This window comes from Scyliorhinus torazame, chromosome 4 (assembly GCF_047496885.1).
Source record: "Scyliorhinus torazame isolate Kashiwa2021f chromosome 4, sScyTor2.1, whole genome shotgun sequence".
Taxonomy (NCBI): Eukaryota; Metazoa; Chordata; class Chondrichthyes; order Carcharhiniformes; family Scyliorhinidae; genus Scyliorhinus; species Scyliorhinus torazame.
Genome location: NC_092710.1, coordinates 299,124,800 through 299,142,680, shown reverse-complemented (window position 1 = coordinate 299,142,680; position 17,881 = coordinate 299,124,800). Strand labels below are relative to the sequence as shown.

Below are 17,881 nucleotides of genomic sequence, written 5' to 3'. Positions count from 1 at the left end.
AATGACACACAAACATGGAGTTATGTTTCCCATTTTTCTGATGACCATAGTGGAAGCAATTAAATATATTTTTTATTATTGGTGAAGGGCAGCACGGTAGCATTGTTGATGGCACAATTGCTTCACAGCTCCAGGGTCCCAGGTTCTATTCCGGCTTGGGTCACTGTCTGTGCGGAGTCTGCACATCCTCCCAGTGTGTGCGTGGGTTTCCTCTGGGTGCTCCGGTTTCCTCCCGCAGTCCAAAGATGTGCAGGTTAGGTGGATTGACCATGATAAATTGCCCTTAGGGTCCAAAATTGCCCTTAGTGTTGGATGGGGTTACTGGGTTATGGGGATAGGGTGGAGGTGTTGACCTTGGGTAGGGTGCTCTTTCCAAGAGCCGGTGCAGACTCGATGGGCCAAATGGCCTCCTTCTGCACTGTAAATTCTATGAAACTTTATTTCCTTAACAACTGAACCAATCATAGTTCACTAGAAACCAGAAGGTTTTCAACTTTTTTTGTACAGAATTGCAAAACTTTCACGGAGTGCTTATGAATATTTTTGTGCAATTTAAAAATGAAACTTGCACAGAGTAGTGTTAATGTTGCTATTCAATGTTGTGAAATTTTGGCATTTGTACTGTAGATAAGCAGTAATAATTCTAAAAAAAAAAAAGATGTAAAGTGCTCTCACCTCTGGAGTTCAGCTCTTTTGTCCCTATTTGAACCAAGGCTGTAATGAGGTCAGTCGCAGAGTGATTTTGGCAGAACCCAAACTGAGCATCAGTAGGCAGGGTCTTGCTAAGTTTTAATTTAATCTTTATTATTGTCACAAGTAGGCTTACATTTACACTGCAATTAAATTACTGCAAAAACCCCCTAGTCCCCACACTCCGGCACCTGTTCGGGTGCACAGAGGGAGAACTCAGAATGCCAAATTCACCTAACAAGCACATCTTTCGGGACTTGTGGGAGGAAACCGGAGCACCCGGAGGAAACCCATGCAGTCACGGGGAGAACGTTCAGACTCCGCACAGACAGTGACCCAAGCGGGAATAGAGCCTGGGACCCTGGCGTTGTGAAGCAACAGTGCTATCCACTGCTATTAAGTGCTGTTTAATAGGTGTTGATGACCCCTTCCATCACTTTACTGATGATCGAGAGTAGGCAGATGGGATGGTAATTGGCTGGGTTGTATTTGTCTCGTTTCGTGTCCAGGATATATGAAGGGGGTGTCCAGCAATGAGACCTCTTAAAACTGAATAGCTAGGATGCCACTAGAGTCGTTTTACATAAGTTAGTTTATTAAGGATTGAGATTAATTATAGAATGTGTACTGGGTAATCTTTATTAACCATTAAACCTGTATTTTAGGACATAGCAGTGATAATCATGTAAACTCTGGCTACAAGCAGTCACCATAGTGCATGATGGGATTTAGGCTAGCTAACGGCCCATGTTTTTGGGACACAGGAGATGTGTGGTCAGATTACATAGTAAGCAAGTTTTTAAATCAGTTGCCCCCAATATCCTCTGGAAGTGAAAAGGAAGCCACTCGTGACATCCTGGCTCTCTGAAACAATCCATGGAGTAAAAAGGATGGCAGTTCTGCCATCCTGTTTTTAACTGAACAAAGGATCGGCAGGATGCTAGGAAGGGGAAACAACTTAAGATTGACGTAAAGCCTTTTGGTAAACAACAGTTAACAGGATGAGGCTCAATCATGGGTTTATTGGATAAAATCATTGATTTTATTGGATAAAGTTGAAACATTTCAGCTTCAGGGATTGGATTGAGTCCAACTGGGGTGGGCTATTGATTTTTGGAAATTGCATAGTTGATATGTTTTTATCAGTGTTCAGCAGGTAGATCTTGGTAGGCATTCAGATCTCATCTCTCGTGTACACGAACTCAAGCTTGAGAAAATAAAACAGTTTTATTCAGATTGTTGATGTGTCTGTTGCTCTCTGTATTGAATTGAGCCACAGGGAAAAATCCCACGTGAAAGCTGACTCAATACACAGATCTTGAAAACATTCCTACAACATACCTGGCAATTTTCTACATTGTCAGGTAGATGCCAGTGTTGTAGCTGTACTGGAACAGCTTGATATGGGATGATGTGTTAAGTGAGTTGGTTCAACGTTGACTGCAACTGGATGCAGTGAAACTAGAAACAGGCTTCCGACACAGGAGATGGTCTAACACTGTTTTATTGAACTTGCTGATTGCTACATGGCAGACTAGCTCTCTACCACATGGAGATGGTGCTCACTGGCTTGTGGACTCTGTCCTGCGAGAGAGAGAGAGAGAGAGGGAGTGTACACGCACGCACTCACACCATTATGACAAGGGGCACGGCAACTCTTGGAACAGAAGTCTTCAGTAGTATTGCCGGAATATTGTCAGAGCCCATAGCCTTTGCAGTATCCAATGCTTTCAGCTGTTGCAATGCAGTGCATAGGAGAGGTCTATTTCATGAGGGCAGTTAACATTACAGTATTCAGTACTTCTAGAATCAAATTAATTTCCAACGTTTATGAGACACTGCTCTCTGAAATTTGGCCTCATTAAATTAAGAAAAGAGAAAACAATGAAAATAAGTTAAAGTTTATCCCTTACTCACTTTTAGGACCTAAATAAGCTTACTAAAAGGCAGAGAGTTAGCAACATCACCAGCTTTATCTAATTACCTGACAAATAACATCTAGAATGAATTGGAAATCATAACCACGTAAAAGTGACAATCAGGTGTTGCACGAGGAGGCCCTGCACATTTGTATAGTACCAAGATGATTAATTTAAAATTAAAAAAAAAAAAAATTTAGAGTACCCAATTCTTTTTTTTCCCCACAATTAAGGGCAATTTAGCATGGCCAATTCACCTACTCTTCACATCTTTTTGGGTTGTGGAGGCGAGACCCCCGCATACACAGGGTGAATGTGCAAACTCCACATGGTGTGACCTGGGGCCGGGATCAAACCTGGGTCCTCGGCACCGTGAGACAGCAGTGCTGACCACTGCACCATCTTGCTGCCCTCAAGATGATTAATCTTATGAGAGATCTATTCTTAGGGAACCAAATCTTTCAGATACCTATTTTCACTAGGCTGATCTCAAAAAGCTATAAGAACAAAGAAAAGTACAGCACAGGAACAGGCCCTTCGGCCCTCCAAGCCTGTGGCGATCATAACGCCGACCTTTTTAAAAAAAAACCTTCCGCCCTTACTTGGTCCATATCCTTCTATTTCCTCCCTATTCATGTATCTAATCAGATGCCTCTTAAATGATGCCTGCTTCTACCACATCCTTCACACAAAAGAGTGGTGAGCCTGTGGAATTCATTGCCACAGGAAGTAGTTGATGCTAAAACTTTGAATATATACAAGAGACGGCTGGAGAATGGGATCAGCACTTGGGGAGAGTGGGATCAAAGGCAATGGGGATTAGGCTATTGAGTTGGATGATTAGCCATGATCATGATGAATGGCGGAGCAGGCTTGAAGGTCAAAAGGCCTCCTCCTATCTTCTATGTATCTATGTATCCTCTGGCAGCACGTTCCAGGCACCCACCACTCTGCGTGAAAAACCTACCCCGGACATCTCCCTTAAACTGTCCCTCTCTCACCTTGAACCTGTGCCCCTTGTAATTGACACTTCCGCCTTTGGAAAAAGCCTCTGACTATCTATCCTGTCTATGCCTCTCAATTTTGTAGACCTCGATCAGGTCTCTCCTCAGCCTCTGTCTTTCCAGTGAAAACAATCCTAGTTTATTCAACCGCTCCTCATAGCCAACACCCTCGAGACCAGGCAACATCTTGATGAGCCTTCTTTGCACTCTCCCCAAAGCTTCCGCGTCCTTCTGATAATATTTTGACTATAACTGCAAGCAATAAGGTGCCTCACGGGAGACTGCTGAGTAAAATAAGGGCCCAAGGTATTTGAGGCAAGGTACTAACATGGATTGACGATTGGTTGTCAGGCAGAAGGCAGAGAGTTGGGATAAAAGGTTCTTTTTCGGAATGGCAACCGGTGGCGAGTGGTGTCCCGCAGGGTTCAGTGTTGGGGCCACAGCTGTTCTCTTTATATATTAACTATCTAGATGACGGGACTGGGGGTATTCTGGCTAAGTTTGCCGATGATACAAAGATAGGTGGAGGTGCAGGTAGTATGGAGGAGGTGGGGAGGCTGCAGAAAGATTTAGACAGTTTAGGAGAGTGATCCAAGAAATGGCTGATGAAATTCAACGTGGGCAAGTGCGAGGTCTTGCACTTTGGAAAAAAGAATAGAGGCATGGACTATTTTCTAAACGGTGACAAAATTCATAATGCTGAAGTGCAAAGGGACTTGGGAGATCCTAGTCCAGGATTCTCTAAAGGTAAACTTGCAGATTGAGTCCGTAATTAAGAAAGCAAATGCAATGTTGTCATTCATCTCAAGAGGCTTGGAACATAAAAGCAGGGATGTACTTCTGAAGCTTTATAAAGCATTAGTTAGGCCCCATTTAGAATACTGTGAGCAATTTTGGGCCCACACCTCAGGAAGGACATACTGGCACTGGAGCGGGTCCAGCGGAGATTCACACGGATGATCCCAGGAATGGTAGGCCTAACATACGATGAACGTCTGAGGATCCTGGGATTATATTCATTGGAGTTTAGGAGGTTGAGGGAAGATCTAATAGAAACTTACAAGATAATGAATGGCTTAGATAGGGTGGATGTAGGGAAGTTGTTTCCATTAGCAGGGGAGACTAGGACCCGGGGGCACAGCCTTAGAATAAAAGGGAGTCACTTTAGAACAGAGATGAGGAGAAATTTCTTCAGCCAGAGAGTGGTGGGTCTGTGGAATTCATTGCCACAGAGGGCGGTGGAGGCCGGGACGTTGAGTGTCTTTAAGACAGAAGTTGATAAATTCTTGATTTCTCGTGGAATTAAGGGCTATGGAGAGAGAGTGGGTAAATGGAGTTGAAATCAGCCACGATTGAATGGTGGAGTGGACTCGATGGGCCGAATGGCCTTACTTCCGCTCCTATGTCTTATGGTCTTATGACTCCAAATGCGGCCTAACCAAGGTTTTATATAGCCACATCATGATTTCCCAACCCCTGTACTCAAATGCCCCGGCTATGAATGCAAGCATGCCATATGCCTTCTTAATCACCTTGCCATCTGTGTTGCCACTTTAAAAAAATATATATATTTTATTAAAGTTTTTCGATCAACCAAGAATTTTCCATTTTTACAACTTTGTAACAATATATACATTGATCGTTTTTAAAATAATATAAAATATATTAACTAACGGCAAGTGCCAACATAAATAAAAAACGAAAAGAAATAGTAACATTGAGAAGATAACTATGAACAACAAATATGTAACAACACAAAAAAAACCCAAAGACCCAAATGCACCCTCCCCCCTCCCCCCTGGGTTGCTGCTGTTGTCTTTCCTATTTTCCCTTATCGCTCTGCGAGATAGTCGAGGAACGGTTGCCACCGCCTGGTGAACCCTTGAGCCGAACCTCTTATTGGAGTGGATAAAGTACGCACTTTTATAAACCCTGCCATATTGTTTATCCAGGCCTCCACGCCCGGGGGTTTAGCTTCTTTCCACACAAGTAGAATCCTTCGCCGGGCTACTAGGGACGCAAAGGCCAAAACATCGGCCTCTCTCGCCTCCTGCACTCCCGGCTCATCTGCAACCCCGAATATAGCCAACCCCCAGTTTGGTTCGACCCGGACCCCCACCACCTTTGAAATCACTTTTGCCACACCCACCCAGAACCTGTGCAATACCGGACATGACCAAAACATGTGGGTGTGGTTCGCAGGGCTTCCCACGCACCTCCCGCACTTATCCTCCACCCCAAAAACCCTGCTCAATCTTGCTCCCGTCATATGCGCCCTGTGTAGTATCTTGAATTGGATCAGGCAGAGCCTGGCACATGAGGACGAGGAATTTACCCTACTTAGGGCATCTGCCCACAGCCCTTCCTCAATCTCTTCCCGCAGCTCCTCCTCCCATTTTCCTTTCAGTTCCTCTATCACCGTCTCCCCCTCGTCTCTCATTTCCCTGTATATATTGGACACCTTACCATCATCCACCCATGCCCCCGAAATCACTCTGTCCTGGATCCCTTGCGCCGGGAGCTGCGGAAATTCCCTCATCTGTTGCCTCACAAATGCCCTCACTTGCATATAACGAAATGCATTCCCAGGTGGCAACCCGTATTTTTCTGTCAGTGCTCCCAGACTCGCGAACGTCCCGTCCAAGAACAAGTCCTTCAGTTGCGCAATTCCTGCTCGCTGCCAAGATTGAAATCCCCCGTCTATCCTTCCCGGGACAAACCGGTGGTTGTTCCTTATCGGGGACCACACTGAGGCCCCCGTCACTCCCCTATGTCGTCTCCACTGCCCCCAAATCTTCAGAGTCGCCACCACCACTGGGTTTGTGGTGTACCTTTTCGGGGAGAATGGCAGCGGCGCAGTTGCCAGTGCTTTTAAGCTAGTTCCCCTACAGGACGCCATCTCCAGCCTTTTCCACGCCGCTCCTTCTTCTTCCCTCATACACTTACATATCATAGACACGTTACCGGCCCAATAATAATCACTCAGACTCGGCAGTGCCAATCCCCCGCTATCTCTACTGCGCTGCAGGAACCCCCTCTTTACCCTTCGGGTCTTTCCGGCCCACACAAAGCTCATGATGCTCCTGTCCACCTTCTTAAAAAAGGTCTTTGTAATCAGTATGGAGAGGCACTGAAACACAAAAAGAAACCTCGGGAGGACCACCATTTTAACCGCCTGCACCCTGCCCGCCAATGACAGGGGCACCATATCCCACCTCTTAAAGTCCTCCTCCACCTGCACTACCAGTCGTGTCAAGTTAAGCTTATGCAAGGTTCCCCAGTCCCTGGCCACCTGGATCCCTAAATACCGGAAATCTCGTTACCCTCCTCAGTGGCAGCTTGTCTATTCCCCTGCCCTGTTCCCCGGGGTGCATCACAAACAGTTCACTCTTCCCCATATTCAGTTTGTATCCCGAAAACTCTCCAAACTCCGAGTGTCTGCATTATCTCAGGCATCCCTTCCACTGGGCCCACGACATAACAGCAGATCATCCGCGTATAATGACACCCGATGTTCTTCTCCTCCTCCAAGTACCCCTCTCCACTTCCTAGAGCCCCTCAGCGCTATGGCCAATGGCTCAATTGCCAACGCAAACAGTAACGGGGACAGGGGGCACCCCTGTCTTGTGCCCCTATATAGTCGGATGTAGTCGGATCGTTGCCTGTTCGTAAACACACTTGCCACCGGGGCCCCGTATCGGAGCCGAACCCATCTAATGAACCCCTCTCCAAATCCAAATCTCTTCAGTACCTCCCACAAGTAGTCCCACTCCACTCTATCAAATGCCTTCTCTGCATCCATAGCCACCACTATCTCCGCCTCCCCCTCCGGTGGGGGCATCATCATCATCCCCAACAACCTCCGTATATTGGTATTCAATTGCCTCCCTTTAACAAATCCTGTTTGGTCACCATGCACCACCCCAGGGACACAGTCCTCTATCCTTGTCGCCATCACTTTGGCCAATAACTTGGCATCTACGTTCAGGAGGGAGATGGGCCTGTATGACCTGCACTGCAGCGGGTCTTTGTCTCTTTTCCGGATCAGCGATATCGTCGCCTCCGACATCGTCGGGGGTAGTGTCCCCCTTTCCTTAGCCTCATTGAAGGTTCTCGTCAGGAGTGGGGCCAGCAGGTCCACATATTTTCTAAGAATTCCACCGGGAACCCATCTGGTCCCAGGGCCTTCCCTGCCTGCATGTTCCAGATTCCTTTTACCACCTCCTCTACCTCAATCTGCGCTCCCAGTCCTGTCCTCTCCTGCTCCTCAACCTTCGGGAACTCCAACTCGTCTAGGAAATGCATCATTCCCTCTTTCCCTTCCAGGGGTTGGGCCTTATACAGCCTCTCGTAGAATACCTTAAATACCCCGTTCACCCTCTCCGCTCTCTGTTCCATCCTTCCCTCTTCGTCTCGAACTCCTCCGATCTCTCTCGCCACCCCCCTCTTCCTAAGTTGTTGGGCCAGCAGTCGGCTCGCCTTCACTCCCTGTGCCTTCCTCCACTGCCTCTCCGCCTTACCCGTGGTCAACAAGTCAAAGTCCATGTGTAGTCTCCGTCTTTCCCGGTGTAGCCCTTCGTCCGGAGCCTCCGCATATTGCCTATCCACCCTCAGAATCTCCCCAATCAGTCTCTCACTTTCTTAACCCTCTTGTTTCCCCTTATGGGCCCTTATGGAAATCAGCTCCCCTCTCACCACCGCCTTCAGCGCCTCCCAGACTCCCACCTGGACCTCTCCGTCATCATTGACCTCGAGGTATCTTTAAATACATCCCCTCACCCTTCCACATACCCCCTCGTCCGCCAACAGTCCCATGTCCAATCTCCAAAGTGGGCGTTGCTCCTTTCCCTCACCTAGTTCCAGATCTACCCAATGTGGGGCATGATCTGAAATGGCTATAGCCGAATACTCCGTTCCTGCCACCTTCGGGATCAGCGCCCTTCCCAGGACAAAGAAATCTATCCGGGAGTACACTCTATGGACGTGGGAGAAGAAGGAAAACTCTTTACTCCTCGGTCTAGTAAATCTCCAGGGATCCACTCCTCCCATCTGCTCCATAAAGCCCTTAAGCACCTTGGCCGCTGCCGGCCTCCTCCCGGTCCTAGATCTGGAACGGTCCAGTCCTGGGTCCAGCACAGTGTTGAAGTCCCCCCCCATTACCAACTTTCCCATCTCCAGGTCCGGGATGCGCCCCAACATACGCTTCATAAAGTTCGCATCATCCCAGTTCGGGGCATATACGTTCACCACTTCACCTTGCAGCCTGCCACTCACCATCACGTACCTACCCCCACTGTCCGCCACTATGGTCTTCGCCTCAAACGATAACCGTTTCCCCACCAGTATTGCCACCCCTCTATTTTTCGCATCCAAGCCAGAGTGGAATACCTGTCCCACCCATCCTTTTCTTAATCTGACCTGATCCGCCAGTTTCAGGTGCGTCTCCTGAAGCATAACCACGTCTGCCTTTAGCTTCTTTAGGTGCGCAAATACCCTTGCCCTCTTAATCGGCCCATTCAACCCTCTTACGTTCCACGTGATCAACCAGGTTGGGGGGGCTCTTTTACCCCCCCCCCGCCCTCGTCGACTAGCCATCCCCTTTTTTAAACCAGCTCCTCACCCGGTTCCCACGCAACCGCTTGTCCCCCAGACAGCACCCTCCCGTCCCGACCATCCCATCCTGTAACAGCTCCCCCTTCCCCTTAGCAGCAGCAACCCTGTTAATCCCCCCCCCCCCCCCGCCCCCGCTAGATCCCGCTCTAGCTTGATTGCACCCCCCATATTGCTTCCCGGAGTCAGCAAACTCTGGCTGACCTCTGCTTCCCCAGTTTATCCTTAGCCTCCCTGCGTGTGAGGCCCCCTCGTTCCTACGCCCCCTTTTCCCACCACAATTTCCATATCGCGCTTCCCTCTCGGCCCCGCCCGTAATGGCGCAGCTCCCCCTCTCCTTCCCCACCGGCGCCCACATTTCTTCGTGTCCCCCTCCTTCGAGGGGAAAAAATTCCCCCATCTAATTTACAATTTCTTGCCACCACCTCGCTACTTCATTCCAAACATCCTTTCCCAAATCTAGTCCAACTTCTCCTCTTGAATGAATGTCCACGCCTCCTCTGCCGTCTCGAAGTAGTTGTGTTTGCCCTGGTGTGTAACCCACAGTCTTGCCGGCTGCAACATTCCGAATTTCACTTTCTTCCTGTGGAGCACCGCCTTGGCCCGATTGAAACTCGCCCTCCTTCTCGCCACCTCCGCACTCCAATCTTGGTAGTCGCGGATCACCGCATTCTCCCATCTGCTGCTCCGTGTCTTCTTAGCCCATCTCAGGACCATCTCCCTGTCCTTGTAGCGGTGGAATCGCACCACTATTGCTCGCGGTGTTGCCCCTGCCTTTGGTCTTCTCACAAGGACCCGGTACGCTCCCTCCACTTCCAGGGGGCCCGTCGGGGCCTCAGCTCCCATTAAGGTATGGAGCATCACGCTCACGTACGCCCCAACGTCCGCCACCTCTGTCCCTTCGGGAAGACCCCAAATCCTTAAGTTCTTCCTCTTGTGCAGCGCCTCGTGCATCTCAGTCTTCACCACCAAGCCCTGTATCTCGTCCTCATGTTCGGCAGCCTTTGCCTTCACTCCACGGAGCTCCATCTCTTGGGTCTTTTGCGTCTCCTTCAGCCCCTCAATCGCCTGCAGCATCAGCGCCAGCACCTCCTTCTTGAGCTCCTCCACACATCGCCGGAGGAACTCCTGCTGTTCCAGGGCCCATACCAACTGGGCTCCCTCAGCCACCATCTTGCTTCTCCCTTCCCTTTTCTGCCACTGCTCCAGAGGATCCTCCACAATCTGGCCACTACTATCACTTCTTTCCATCCACACCCAGGGGGACCCCTTCCTATGTCGCCTCACACTGGGTTTAGCCTTTGAAAATATCCGTTGGGGCTCCCGATAAGAGCCCAAAAGTCCGTTGAAACGGGAGGTGCCGAAACGTGCGACTTAGCTAGTCATCGCCGCACCCGGAAGTTCTGTGTTGCCACTTTTAGGGAACTGTGGACCTGCACACCCAAATCCCTCTGTATGCTAATGTTTCCAAGGGTTCTGCCAATTCCAGTATTATTCATACCTAGATTTGATCCTCCAAAATGCATCACCTCGCAATTGTCCAGATTAAACTCCATCTGCCATTTCTGTGGCCATGTCTCCAATCTATCTACATCCTGTTGTGTCCTCTAACAATCCTCGGCACTATCAGCAACTCCACCAATCTTCATGTCATCCGCAAACTTACTAATCAGACCACCCATATTTTCCTCCAGATCATTTATATATACTACAAACAACAGAGGTCCCAGCACGGATCACGGTAGCACAGTGGTCAGCACAGTTGCTTCACAGCTCCAGGGTCCCAGGTTCAATTCCCAGCTTGGGTCACTCTCTGTGCGGAGTCTGCATGTTCTCCCAGCGTCTGCGTGGGTTTCCTCCAGGTGCTCCGCTTTCCTCCCACAGTCCAAAGATGTGCAGGTTAGGTGGATTGACCATGATAAATTGCCCTTAGGGTCCAAAATTGCCCTTAGTGTTGGGTGGCGTTACTGGTTATGGGGATAGGGTGGAGGTGTGGGCTTGGGTAGGGTGCTCTTTCCAAGAGCCTGTGCAGACCCGATGGGCCAAATGGCCTCCTTCTGTACTGCAAATTCTATGAACACCACTAGCTACAGATCTCCATTCAGAAAAGCACCCTTTTACTGCTACTCTGTCAAGCCAGTTCTGTATACATCTAGCCAGCCCACCCCGAATCCCAAGTGATTTTAATTTTTGTATCAGTCTGCCATGTGGGACCTTGTCAAATGCCTAAAGTCCATATAAACTACATCCACCTCCCTTCTCTCATTAATTTTCTTTGTCGTCTCTTCAAAAAACTCAATCAAGTTGGTGAGACATGACCTTCCCTGTACAAATCCATGCTGCCTCTCACTAACTAGTCCATTTTCCTCCAAATGTGCATACATCCTGTCCCTTCGTATCTTTTCCAAAAGCTTTACCACCACGTATGTCAGGTTCACCGGCCTATAATTTGCTAGATTGACCCTCCTTCCTTTCTTAAACAAGGGAATAACAATGGCTATTCTCCAGTCCTCTGAAACCTCGCCTGTGGTCAAAGAGGATGTGAAGATATCTGTTAAGGCCCCAGCTATTTCTCCCCATGCCTCCCGCCGTAACCTGGGATAGATCCCATCTGGCCCCGGGATTCTCCTCGACCTTGTTTGCAAAAGACATTTCATGGCTCCTTTTAGCCCTCCTAATTCCACATTTAAGTTCCTTCCTCCTTTCACTGTACTCAAGGGCTTCATCAGCTAATGTATCTAAGTCTTGCAGCAAAGATCCATCATTCTACATCTTCTCCAGTGAATTAGGTCAGAGCCAGCTATTGGAAGCCAACAGGTTTAGGCATAACTAGCACACTCCATTTCTTGCTTAATAGGTATTCATCAGCCGCTATCAAAATGCACTGACGACCATATCTGGTTAGTATTTGAAATGTAACATTAGAACACAAACAAATAATTTAATTCCTCACACTAAAAACAGCAGCATTTACAAGGCAAAATATTATTTAAGAAGTCATTAGTAATGGCAGGAGGAATAAGAGTCAACAGAAAAAACAATTGGGGACTGGCCCAGGCAAGACACATTGATAAAGAGAGGAACTATGAACAACACATCAACAAAAAGGGCCATTTTGATTGTAACTTTTCATTAATAAACCAATATTATTACTTTGTAACAAAGCAATTTGCCATACGTTAGACATGTAAATCATAAATAAAAGGTAGGTCTTACCTAAAATAAAAATTACTGGAAAGATCCACACTCTGGAAAATTTTCACATACCTGAAAAAATAATTATTCGGTGTTTCATTTTACTGGTATTTGAACGGAGTAATGAAAAAGAGACAGATATTCCTAATAGACTAGCTGGTGATTTTTCTTTAAGTTACATTAATGTATTGAATTGTTTAAAATATTCAGCATTAATAAATGTCCAGATGTTGGTGTTGGATTGGGAACAAGCCTCATGGTACTTTCTTTCAAGAATGACAATATAACAAAAAACTAACTTCAGTCTCACAATCATAAGTGGCGATGTAATATAGTGGATCATTCAGAATAATATTTGGAGCAAGGGAGAACACAAGATTTATGGGGTGAAGGAAGCAGGATCTGTTTTCTGTTACCCAATAGTGCTGGCCAGCCAGAATGAGTCAAACAGCCTCCAAAGCCTGACTTCATATGGAATGTGAACAGTGGACATATGGAATGTGAACAGTGGAAATAATGTATGGAGCACAAAAACAGCCAATAAAGAGCATGTTTGAGGAATTAAGCCTGAAGGAGTAAAAGTGAGATGCAAGAATTCCCATGCAATGGTCAACATTGCTTTAAGTTAACATGAGAGATGAGAAAATATTTTTATTGAATTTTACATTTGTACACAATACAGTGATTGAGATGGTTATTATGTACAATTTTCTTTCATCGGGCCTCTCCCCCTTATTGTTATTCGGGTTCCATTTTCTTCCATCGGAGATGTTATATTCTATCTTTCATCGGCCCTCTGGCTCCCTCTTCACTCTTTTCCTGGGTCCCTCTTGATATTTCCCCGAGTTCCTCCCTTGCTGCCCCCCCTTTTCCTGTCTGCTTTGTGTGGTCCAGTCGGCACTCATTGGACCCCCTGCCCATCTAGCAGCATTCTCGCCCTTTCTACAAGTCGTCCGTAAATGTCCCCACAGTTCCCTTTCTCCATACTGTCGGTTCCAGCAGTTCCTCCAGCATTGTGTCTCTTGGGACCCTATGCTACCTCGTCGTCTCCTTGCAGGGAAAGCTTTTGATTTGTAAATGTCGGAGCTCCTGTCTGTTCGGTAGCTCCAGTTTCTCCGTCAGCTCATCCAGGGTTGCGAGTCTGTGCCCCATGTAGTAATCCTTGGTCGTGGGTATTACGGTACTGAGCAAGTTGTGGGAGCTGTAGGCTGACAATTCCCTGGGTCCTGATGGATATTCTAAAAACCATTCAAGAGATTTGGGCATCGCTGGCTGAGCCAACATTTATTGCCCATCCCTAATTGCCATTGAACCAAACAGAATGCTTTCTGTGTCATTATAGAGGACTATTTTAATAAAGAGTCAACCACATTTCTGTAGATCTGGAGTCACATGTAGTTCCGACCAGGAAAGGGCGGCAGATTTTCTTCCCTAAAGGACATTAGTGAATCAGATGGGGTTTTACGAACGTTGATAATAGTTTCATGGTTATCAATAGGCGTTTAATTCCCGATATTTATTGAATGCAAATTTCACCATCTGTCATGGTGAGATTCGATCTGCACCCAGAGCATTTTACAAATTTCCGTAGATTCTGGAAAAATTCTGTTACATTGGAAAATAGCGAACGTATCTTTTTTCAAATAGGGAGACAGAAAGTTGGAAATTACAGGCCAGTTAGCTTAGCATCTGTCATAGGGAAAATCCTGGAAGCTATTATTAAAGAATTTATATCAGGGCAATAAAAAATTCAAGGCAATCAGGCAAAATCACTATGGTTTTGTGTGGGGTAAATCACGTTTAACCAATTTATTGGCGCTCTTTGAAAAAGTCACGTGTTATGGACGAAGGGAAACTGGTGGATGTACTGATTTCCAGAAGACATTTCATAAGGTGCCATATCAAACATTTTAATGGAAAATATAAGCTCCTGGTATGAGGGTAACATATTAGCATGGATAGAAGATTGACTAGATCACAGGAAACAGTGGGAATAAATCGGTTATTTTTCGGTTGGCACGGTGTAACGAGCGGTGTGCCACAGACATCAGTGCTGGGGTCCTAACTTTTTACATTTATATTAATGACTTAGAGATGCTTGTCAAATTTGCTGTTGACAAAGATAGGTAGGAAAGTAAGTTGTGAAGAGGTCATAAGGAGACTACAAGAGGACATAGACAGGCTACAAAAACAGAAAATACTGGACAATCCCAACAGGTCTGACAGCGTCTGTGGAGGGAGAAGGGAGCTAATGTTTTGAGTCTGGATGACTCTTTGTCAAAGCTCATAGATTATGGTGAGTGGGCAAAAATCTGGTAAATGGAGTTGGACGTGGGAAAACGTGAATCTGTCCATTTTGCTATGTCGAATAAAAAAGCATATTATCGAAATAGTGATAGATTGCAGAGCTCAGATTCAGAGACCTGGAGTGTCCTTGTGCATGAATCACAAAAGGTTACTATGCAGGTACAGCAAGTCATTAGGAAATCTGATAGGAATGTTAATGTTTATTGCAAGGGGAATTGAACACAAAAATAAGGGTTATGCTCCAGTGGTACAGGACATTGATGAAACCGCATCTGAAATACTGTGTGTAGTATTCATCTCCTTATTAAGGAAGGATGAAAATGCATTGAAAGGAGTGCAAAGAAGGTTTACTAGGCTAATATCTGGAATGGTTGTCTTACAAGGAAAGGTTGGATAGGCTAGGCTTACATCCGGTGGAGTTTAGAAGAGACAATAACAATTCTGAGGGGTCTTGACAGGGTGGACATGGAAAGAATGTTTGCTCTTTTTGGAAAATCTAGAGCAGATGATCCTTTGAATGTGGAGACTAACAATATTCTGGGAAAGAGTGCAAGGGGTGTGGGCAGAGGTGCAGGCGAGATATCGGGAACAGTTGAGCGCTCTGTCAGTTACAATAGGGGAATCCTTGATTTAGGAAAAAGGAAAACCTGTCAAAAGCGCAATGTTTGGAAGGTAGCATCACTAGAAAAGATGCGGCATAGGTGGAGAGACTGGGAGAATAGGATGGCGTCCTTATAGGAAGCGAGGTGTGAGGAGCTGTAAGAGTCGGTGGGTTTGTAATGAAAATTGGTAGACAGTCTATCACCACAAATGGATAGAGAGGTCAAGAAAGGAAAATGGACTAGGTGAAGGGGAGAGAGGGATTAAAATTGGAAACAAAAGGTTTTCCAGGTACACACCGGAGCATAAAGGGCATCAAAGCAGTCATCTTTGAAGGAAGGTGTCCAGGGTTAAGAGGATGGTCTTGCAGAGAGGGTGACAGGCAGGGGGGCCCCAGCCTCCCAAATTTGCTGGACGGCGAATGTGGAGGTGGTGTGGGGCTGGGTTACAGGTGGGGGGGGGGGGAATAGGACTAGAATAAGGAATGTTCCACATACCCCACAAAAAGATAGGCATAAATGGGGCCCATGTGGGTACCCATTGCCACTCCTTTTGTTTGTAGGAAGCGAGGCAAGTTGAAAGGAGAAATTGTGAATGTGAAATGTGGAGTTGAGGTTACAATCAGATCAGGCATTACCTTACTGAATAGTGGAACAGGCTTGAGCGCCTGAGTGGCTTACTCCTGCATTGTATGCTATCACATGCTGTCAATAACAGAGTGAAGGTGCAATCATGGAAAACACAAGAGTCAAAACAAAATGGCATGCCATATATTAACATTCCATGTACGAGGGATAACGACGAACAAAGATTGTCAGAACATCATGGGTAGTCCCTTCCATCTGGGACCTCCCAGATATAGCATAGCAGCACCCGAGGTCGCAGTAATAACGTTTGGCAAGGCATGAAACAGGAACAAAGATTGGCTTGCGGACCTCTTTGCAAAAACGACTCCTGTCACTGAAGCAAAGAGCAGACATCACCTGCATTAACAGTCTCCTAACCCTAAAGCATGTAACTATCCCATATTTACCAAGTTGTGTAGAAGACATCAAGCTGCTACACCCAAGTATCAGATCAGTCTTCATGAAAAAATACAGAAACTTATCATAGAATTTACAGTGCAGAAGGAGGCTATTCGGCCCATCGAGACTACACTGGCACTTGGAAAGAGCACCTCACTAAAGCCCCACACCTCCACCCTATCCCCTTAACCCAGTAACCCCAGCTAACCTTTTTGAATACTAAGGGCAATTTAGAATGGCCAATGCACATCTTTGGACTGTGGGAGGAAACAGGACCACCCAGAGGAAACCCACGCAGACACGAGGAGAACGTGCAGACTCCGCACAGACAGTGACCCAAGCTGGGAATCGAACCTGGGATCCTGGAGGGGTGAAGCAACTATGCTAACCACTGTGCTGCCCAACTTCTAGTGACAATGTTAACCTTTGTGATATTTATGACAGTATCAAAAGATAACTCCGCTCACTCATCGCCAAAGTTGCTCTTTTGAAATTTGCAGATGGGAAAGTACTCACCAACAGGAACAAGCAAATGACCTGCAGGATAAAGCATTACTCAGAGCAATACTCATGTGAGACGTGTATCTCTGCCTGTGCTCGATACTCTTTCCACCATGTACAAGGTGGATGCAGAACCCTAATTATTTGAACTTGAACAGACCATGGACTCCATATCAGCAAGAAAGCACCTGCAAAGGATGGCATAGCAGCTGAGCTACTCTAGTAGGGAAAGCCCCACCTGTTGCCCTAACTCGAGAACTCTCTTCCTCTGATGGAGAGAAGGCTTTGTCCACAGTATCTGCGTGATACAAACATCACCACATTAAACAAGAACAAAAGTGATGAAGGGGGTTGCCACAACTACTGGGGGGATCTCACTCCTCAGACCAAAGACCTTTGGCAGAATTCTAATGAGTCGCCATAAAGTAACCAACAAAATATACCTGGAGGGACACTATGGCTTCAGTCAGCAGATCCACGGTGGACAGGATCTTCTCCCGGTCTCAGCTTCAAGAAAAATGCACAGGTCACAAAAGCACCTGACACGGTAAGCAGGACAGACCTCTAACAAACATTAGAGCTCCCAAGTTTCACACTCATATGGTCTTTCTATAACATGTACAGCCCATTCAGTTTGATGGCTCCACCACTTGACAGTTTTAAGATCAAGAATGGGGTGAAACAGGGTTATGTCTTAGCCCTACTTTATTTTGCATCTTTTTCTCTGCTTTCTGACCTATTCTGTCCCTGATGACATGGAAGGCATGGCCTATCACACACAATTGTAGCCAAGACAAAATTGTGGCACGTTTGATCAATGTTGATCATACTGCATTCGTGCCCCAGATAGAAGGTGAGCTCCAAAGGCTCATGGATCAGAGGCCTCATGCTTGTGTCATATTTTTGCTCAACGTCAACATAAGAATCAGGAAAACTGTAGTTATGAGACAGGATGTTGCATCTTCACCTGTGCTCAACACACCACTGGAAGCAGTCAGCAAATTCTGTTATCTTGGATTTACTGACAGAG

The 17,881-nt window shown here is 46.6% G+C and overlaps 1 protein-coding gene across 3 annotated transcripts in view; it reads right to left on the bottom strand.

Moving 5' to 3' along the window:
* Positions 1 to 17,881, bottom strand: part of fig4a (FIG4 phosphoinositide 5-phosphatase a) — a 234,962-nt gene that overhangs the window by 172,026 nt on the left and 45,055 nt on the right. For all 3 annotated transcript variants that reach the window (XM_072499995.1, XM_072499997.1, XM_072499996.1), the window contains exon 6: positions 12,440 to 12,490. In XM_072499995.1, the coding sequence (XP_072356096.1) occupies positions 12,440 to 12,490 (51 nt within the window). The remainder of the gene's footprint in view (positions 1 to 12,439; positions 12,491 to 17,881) is intronic.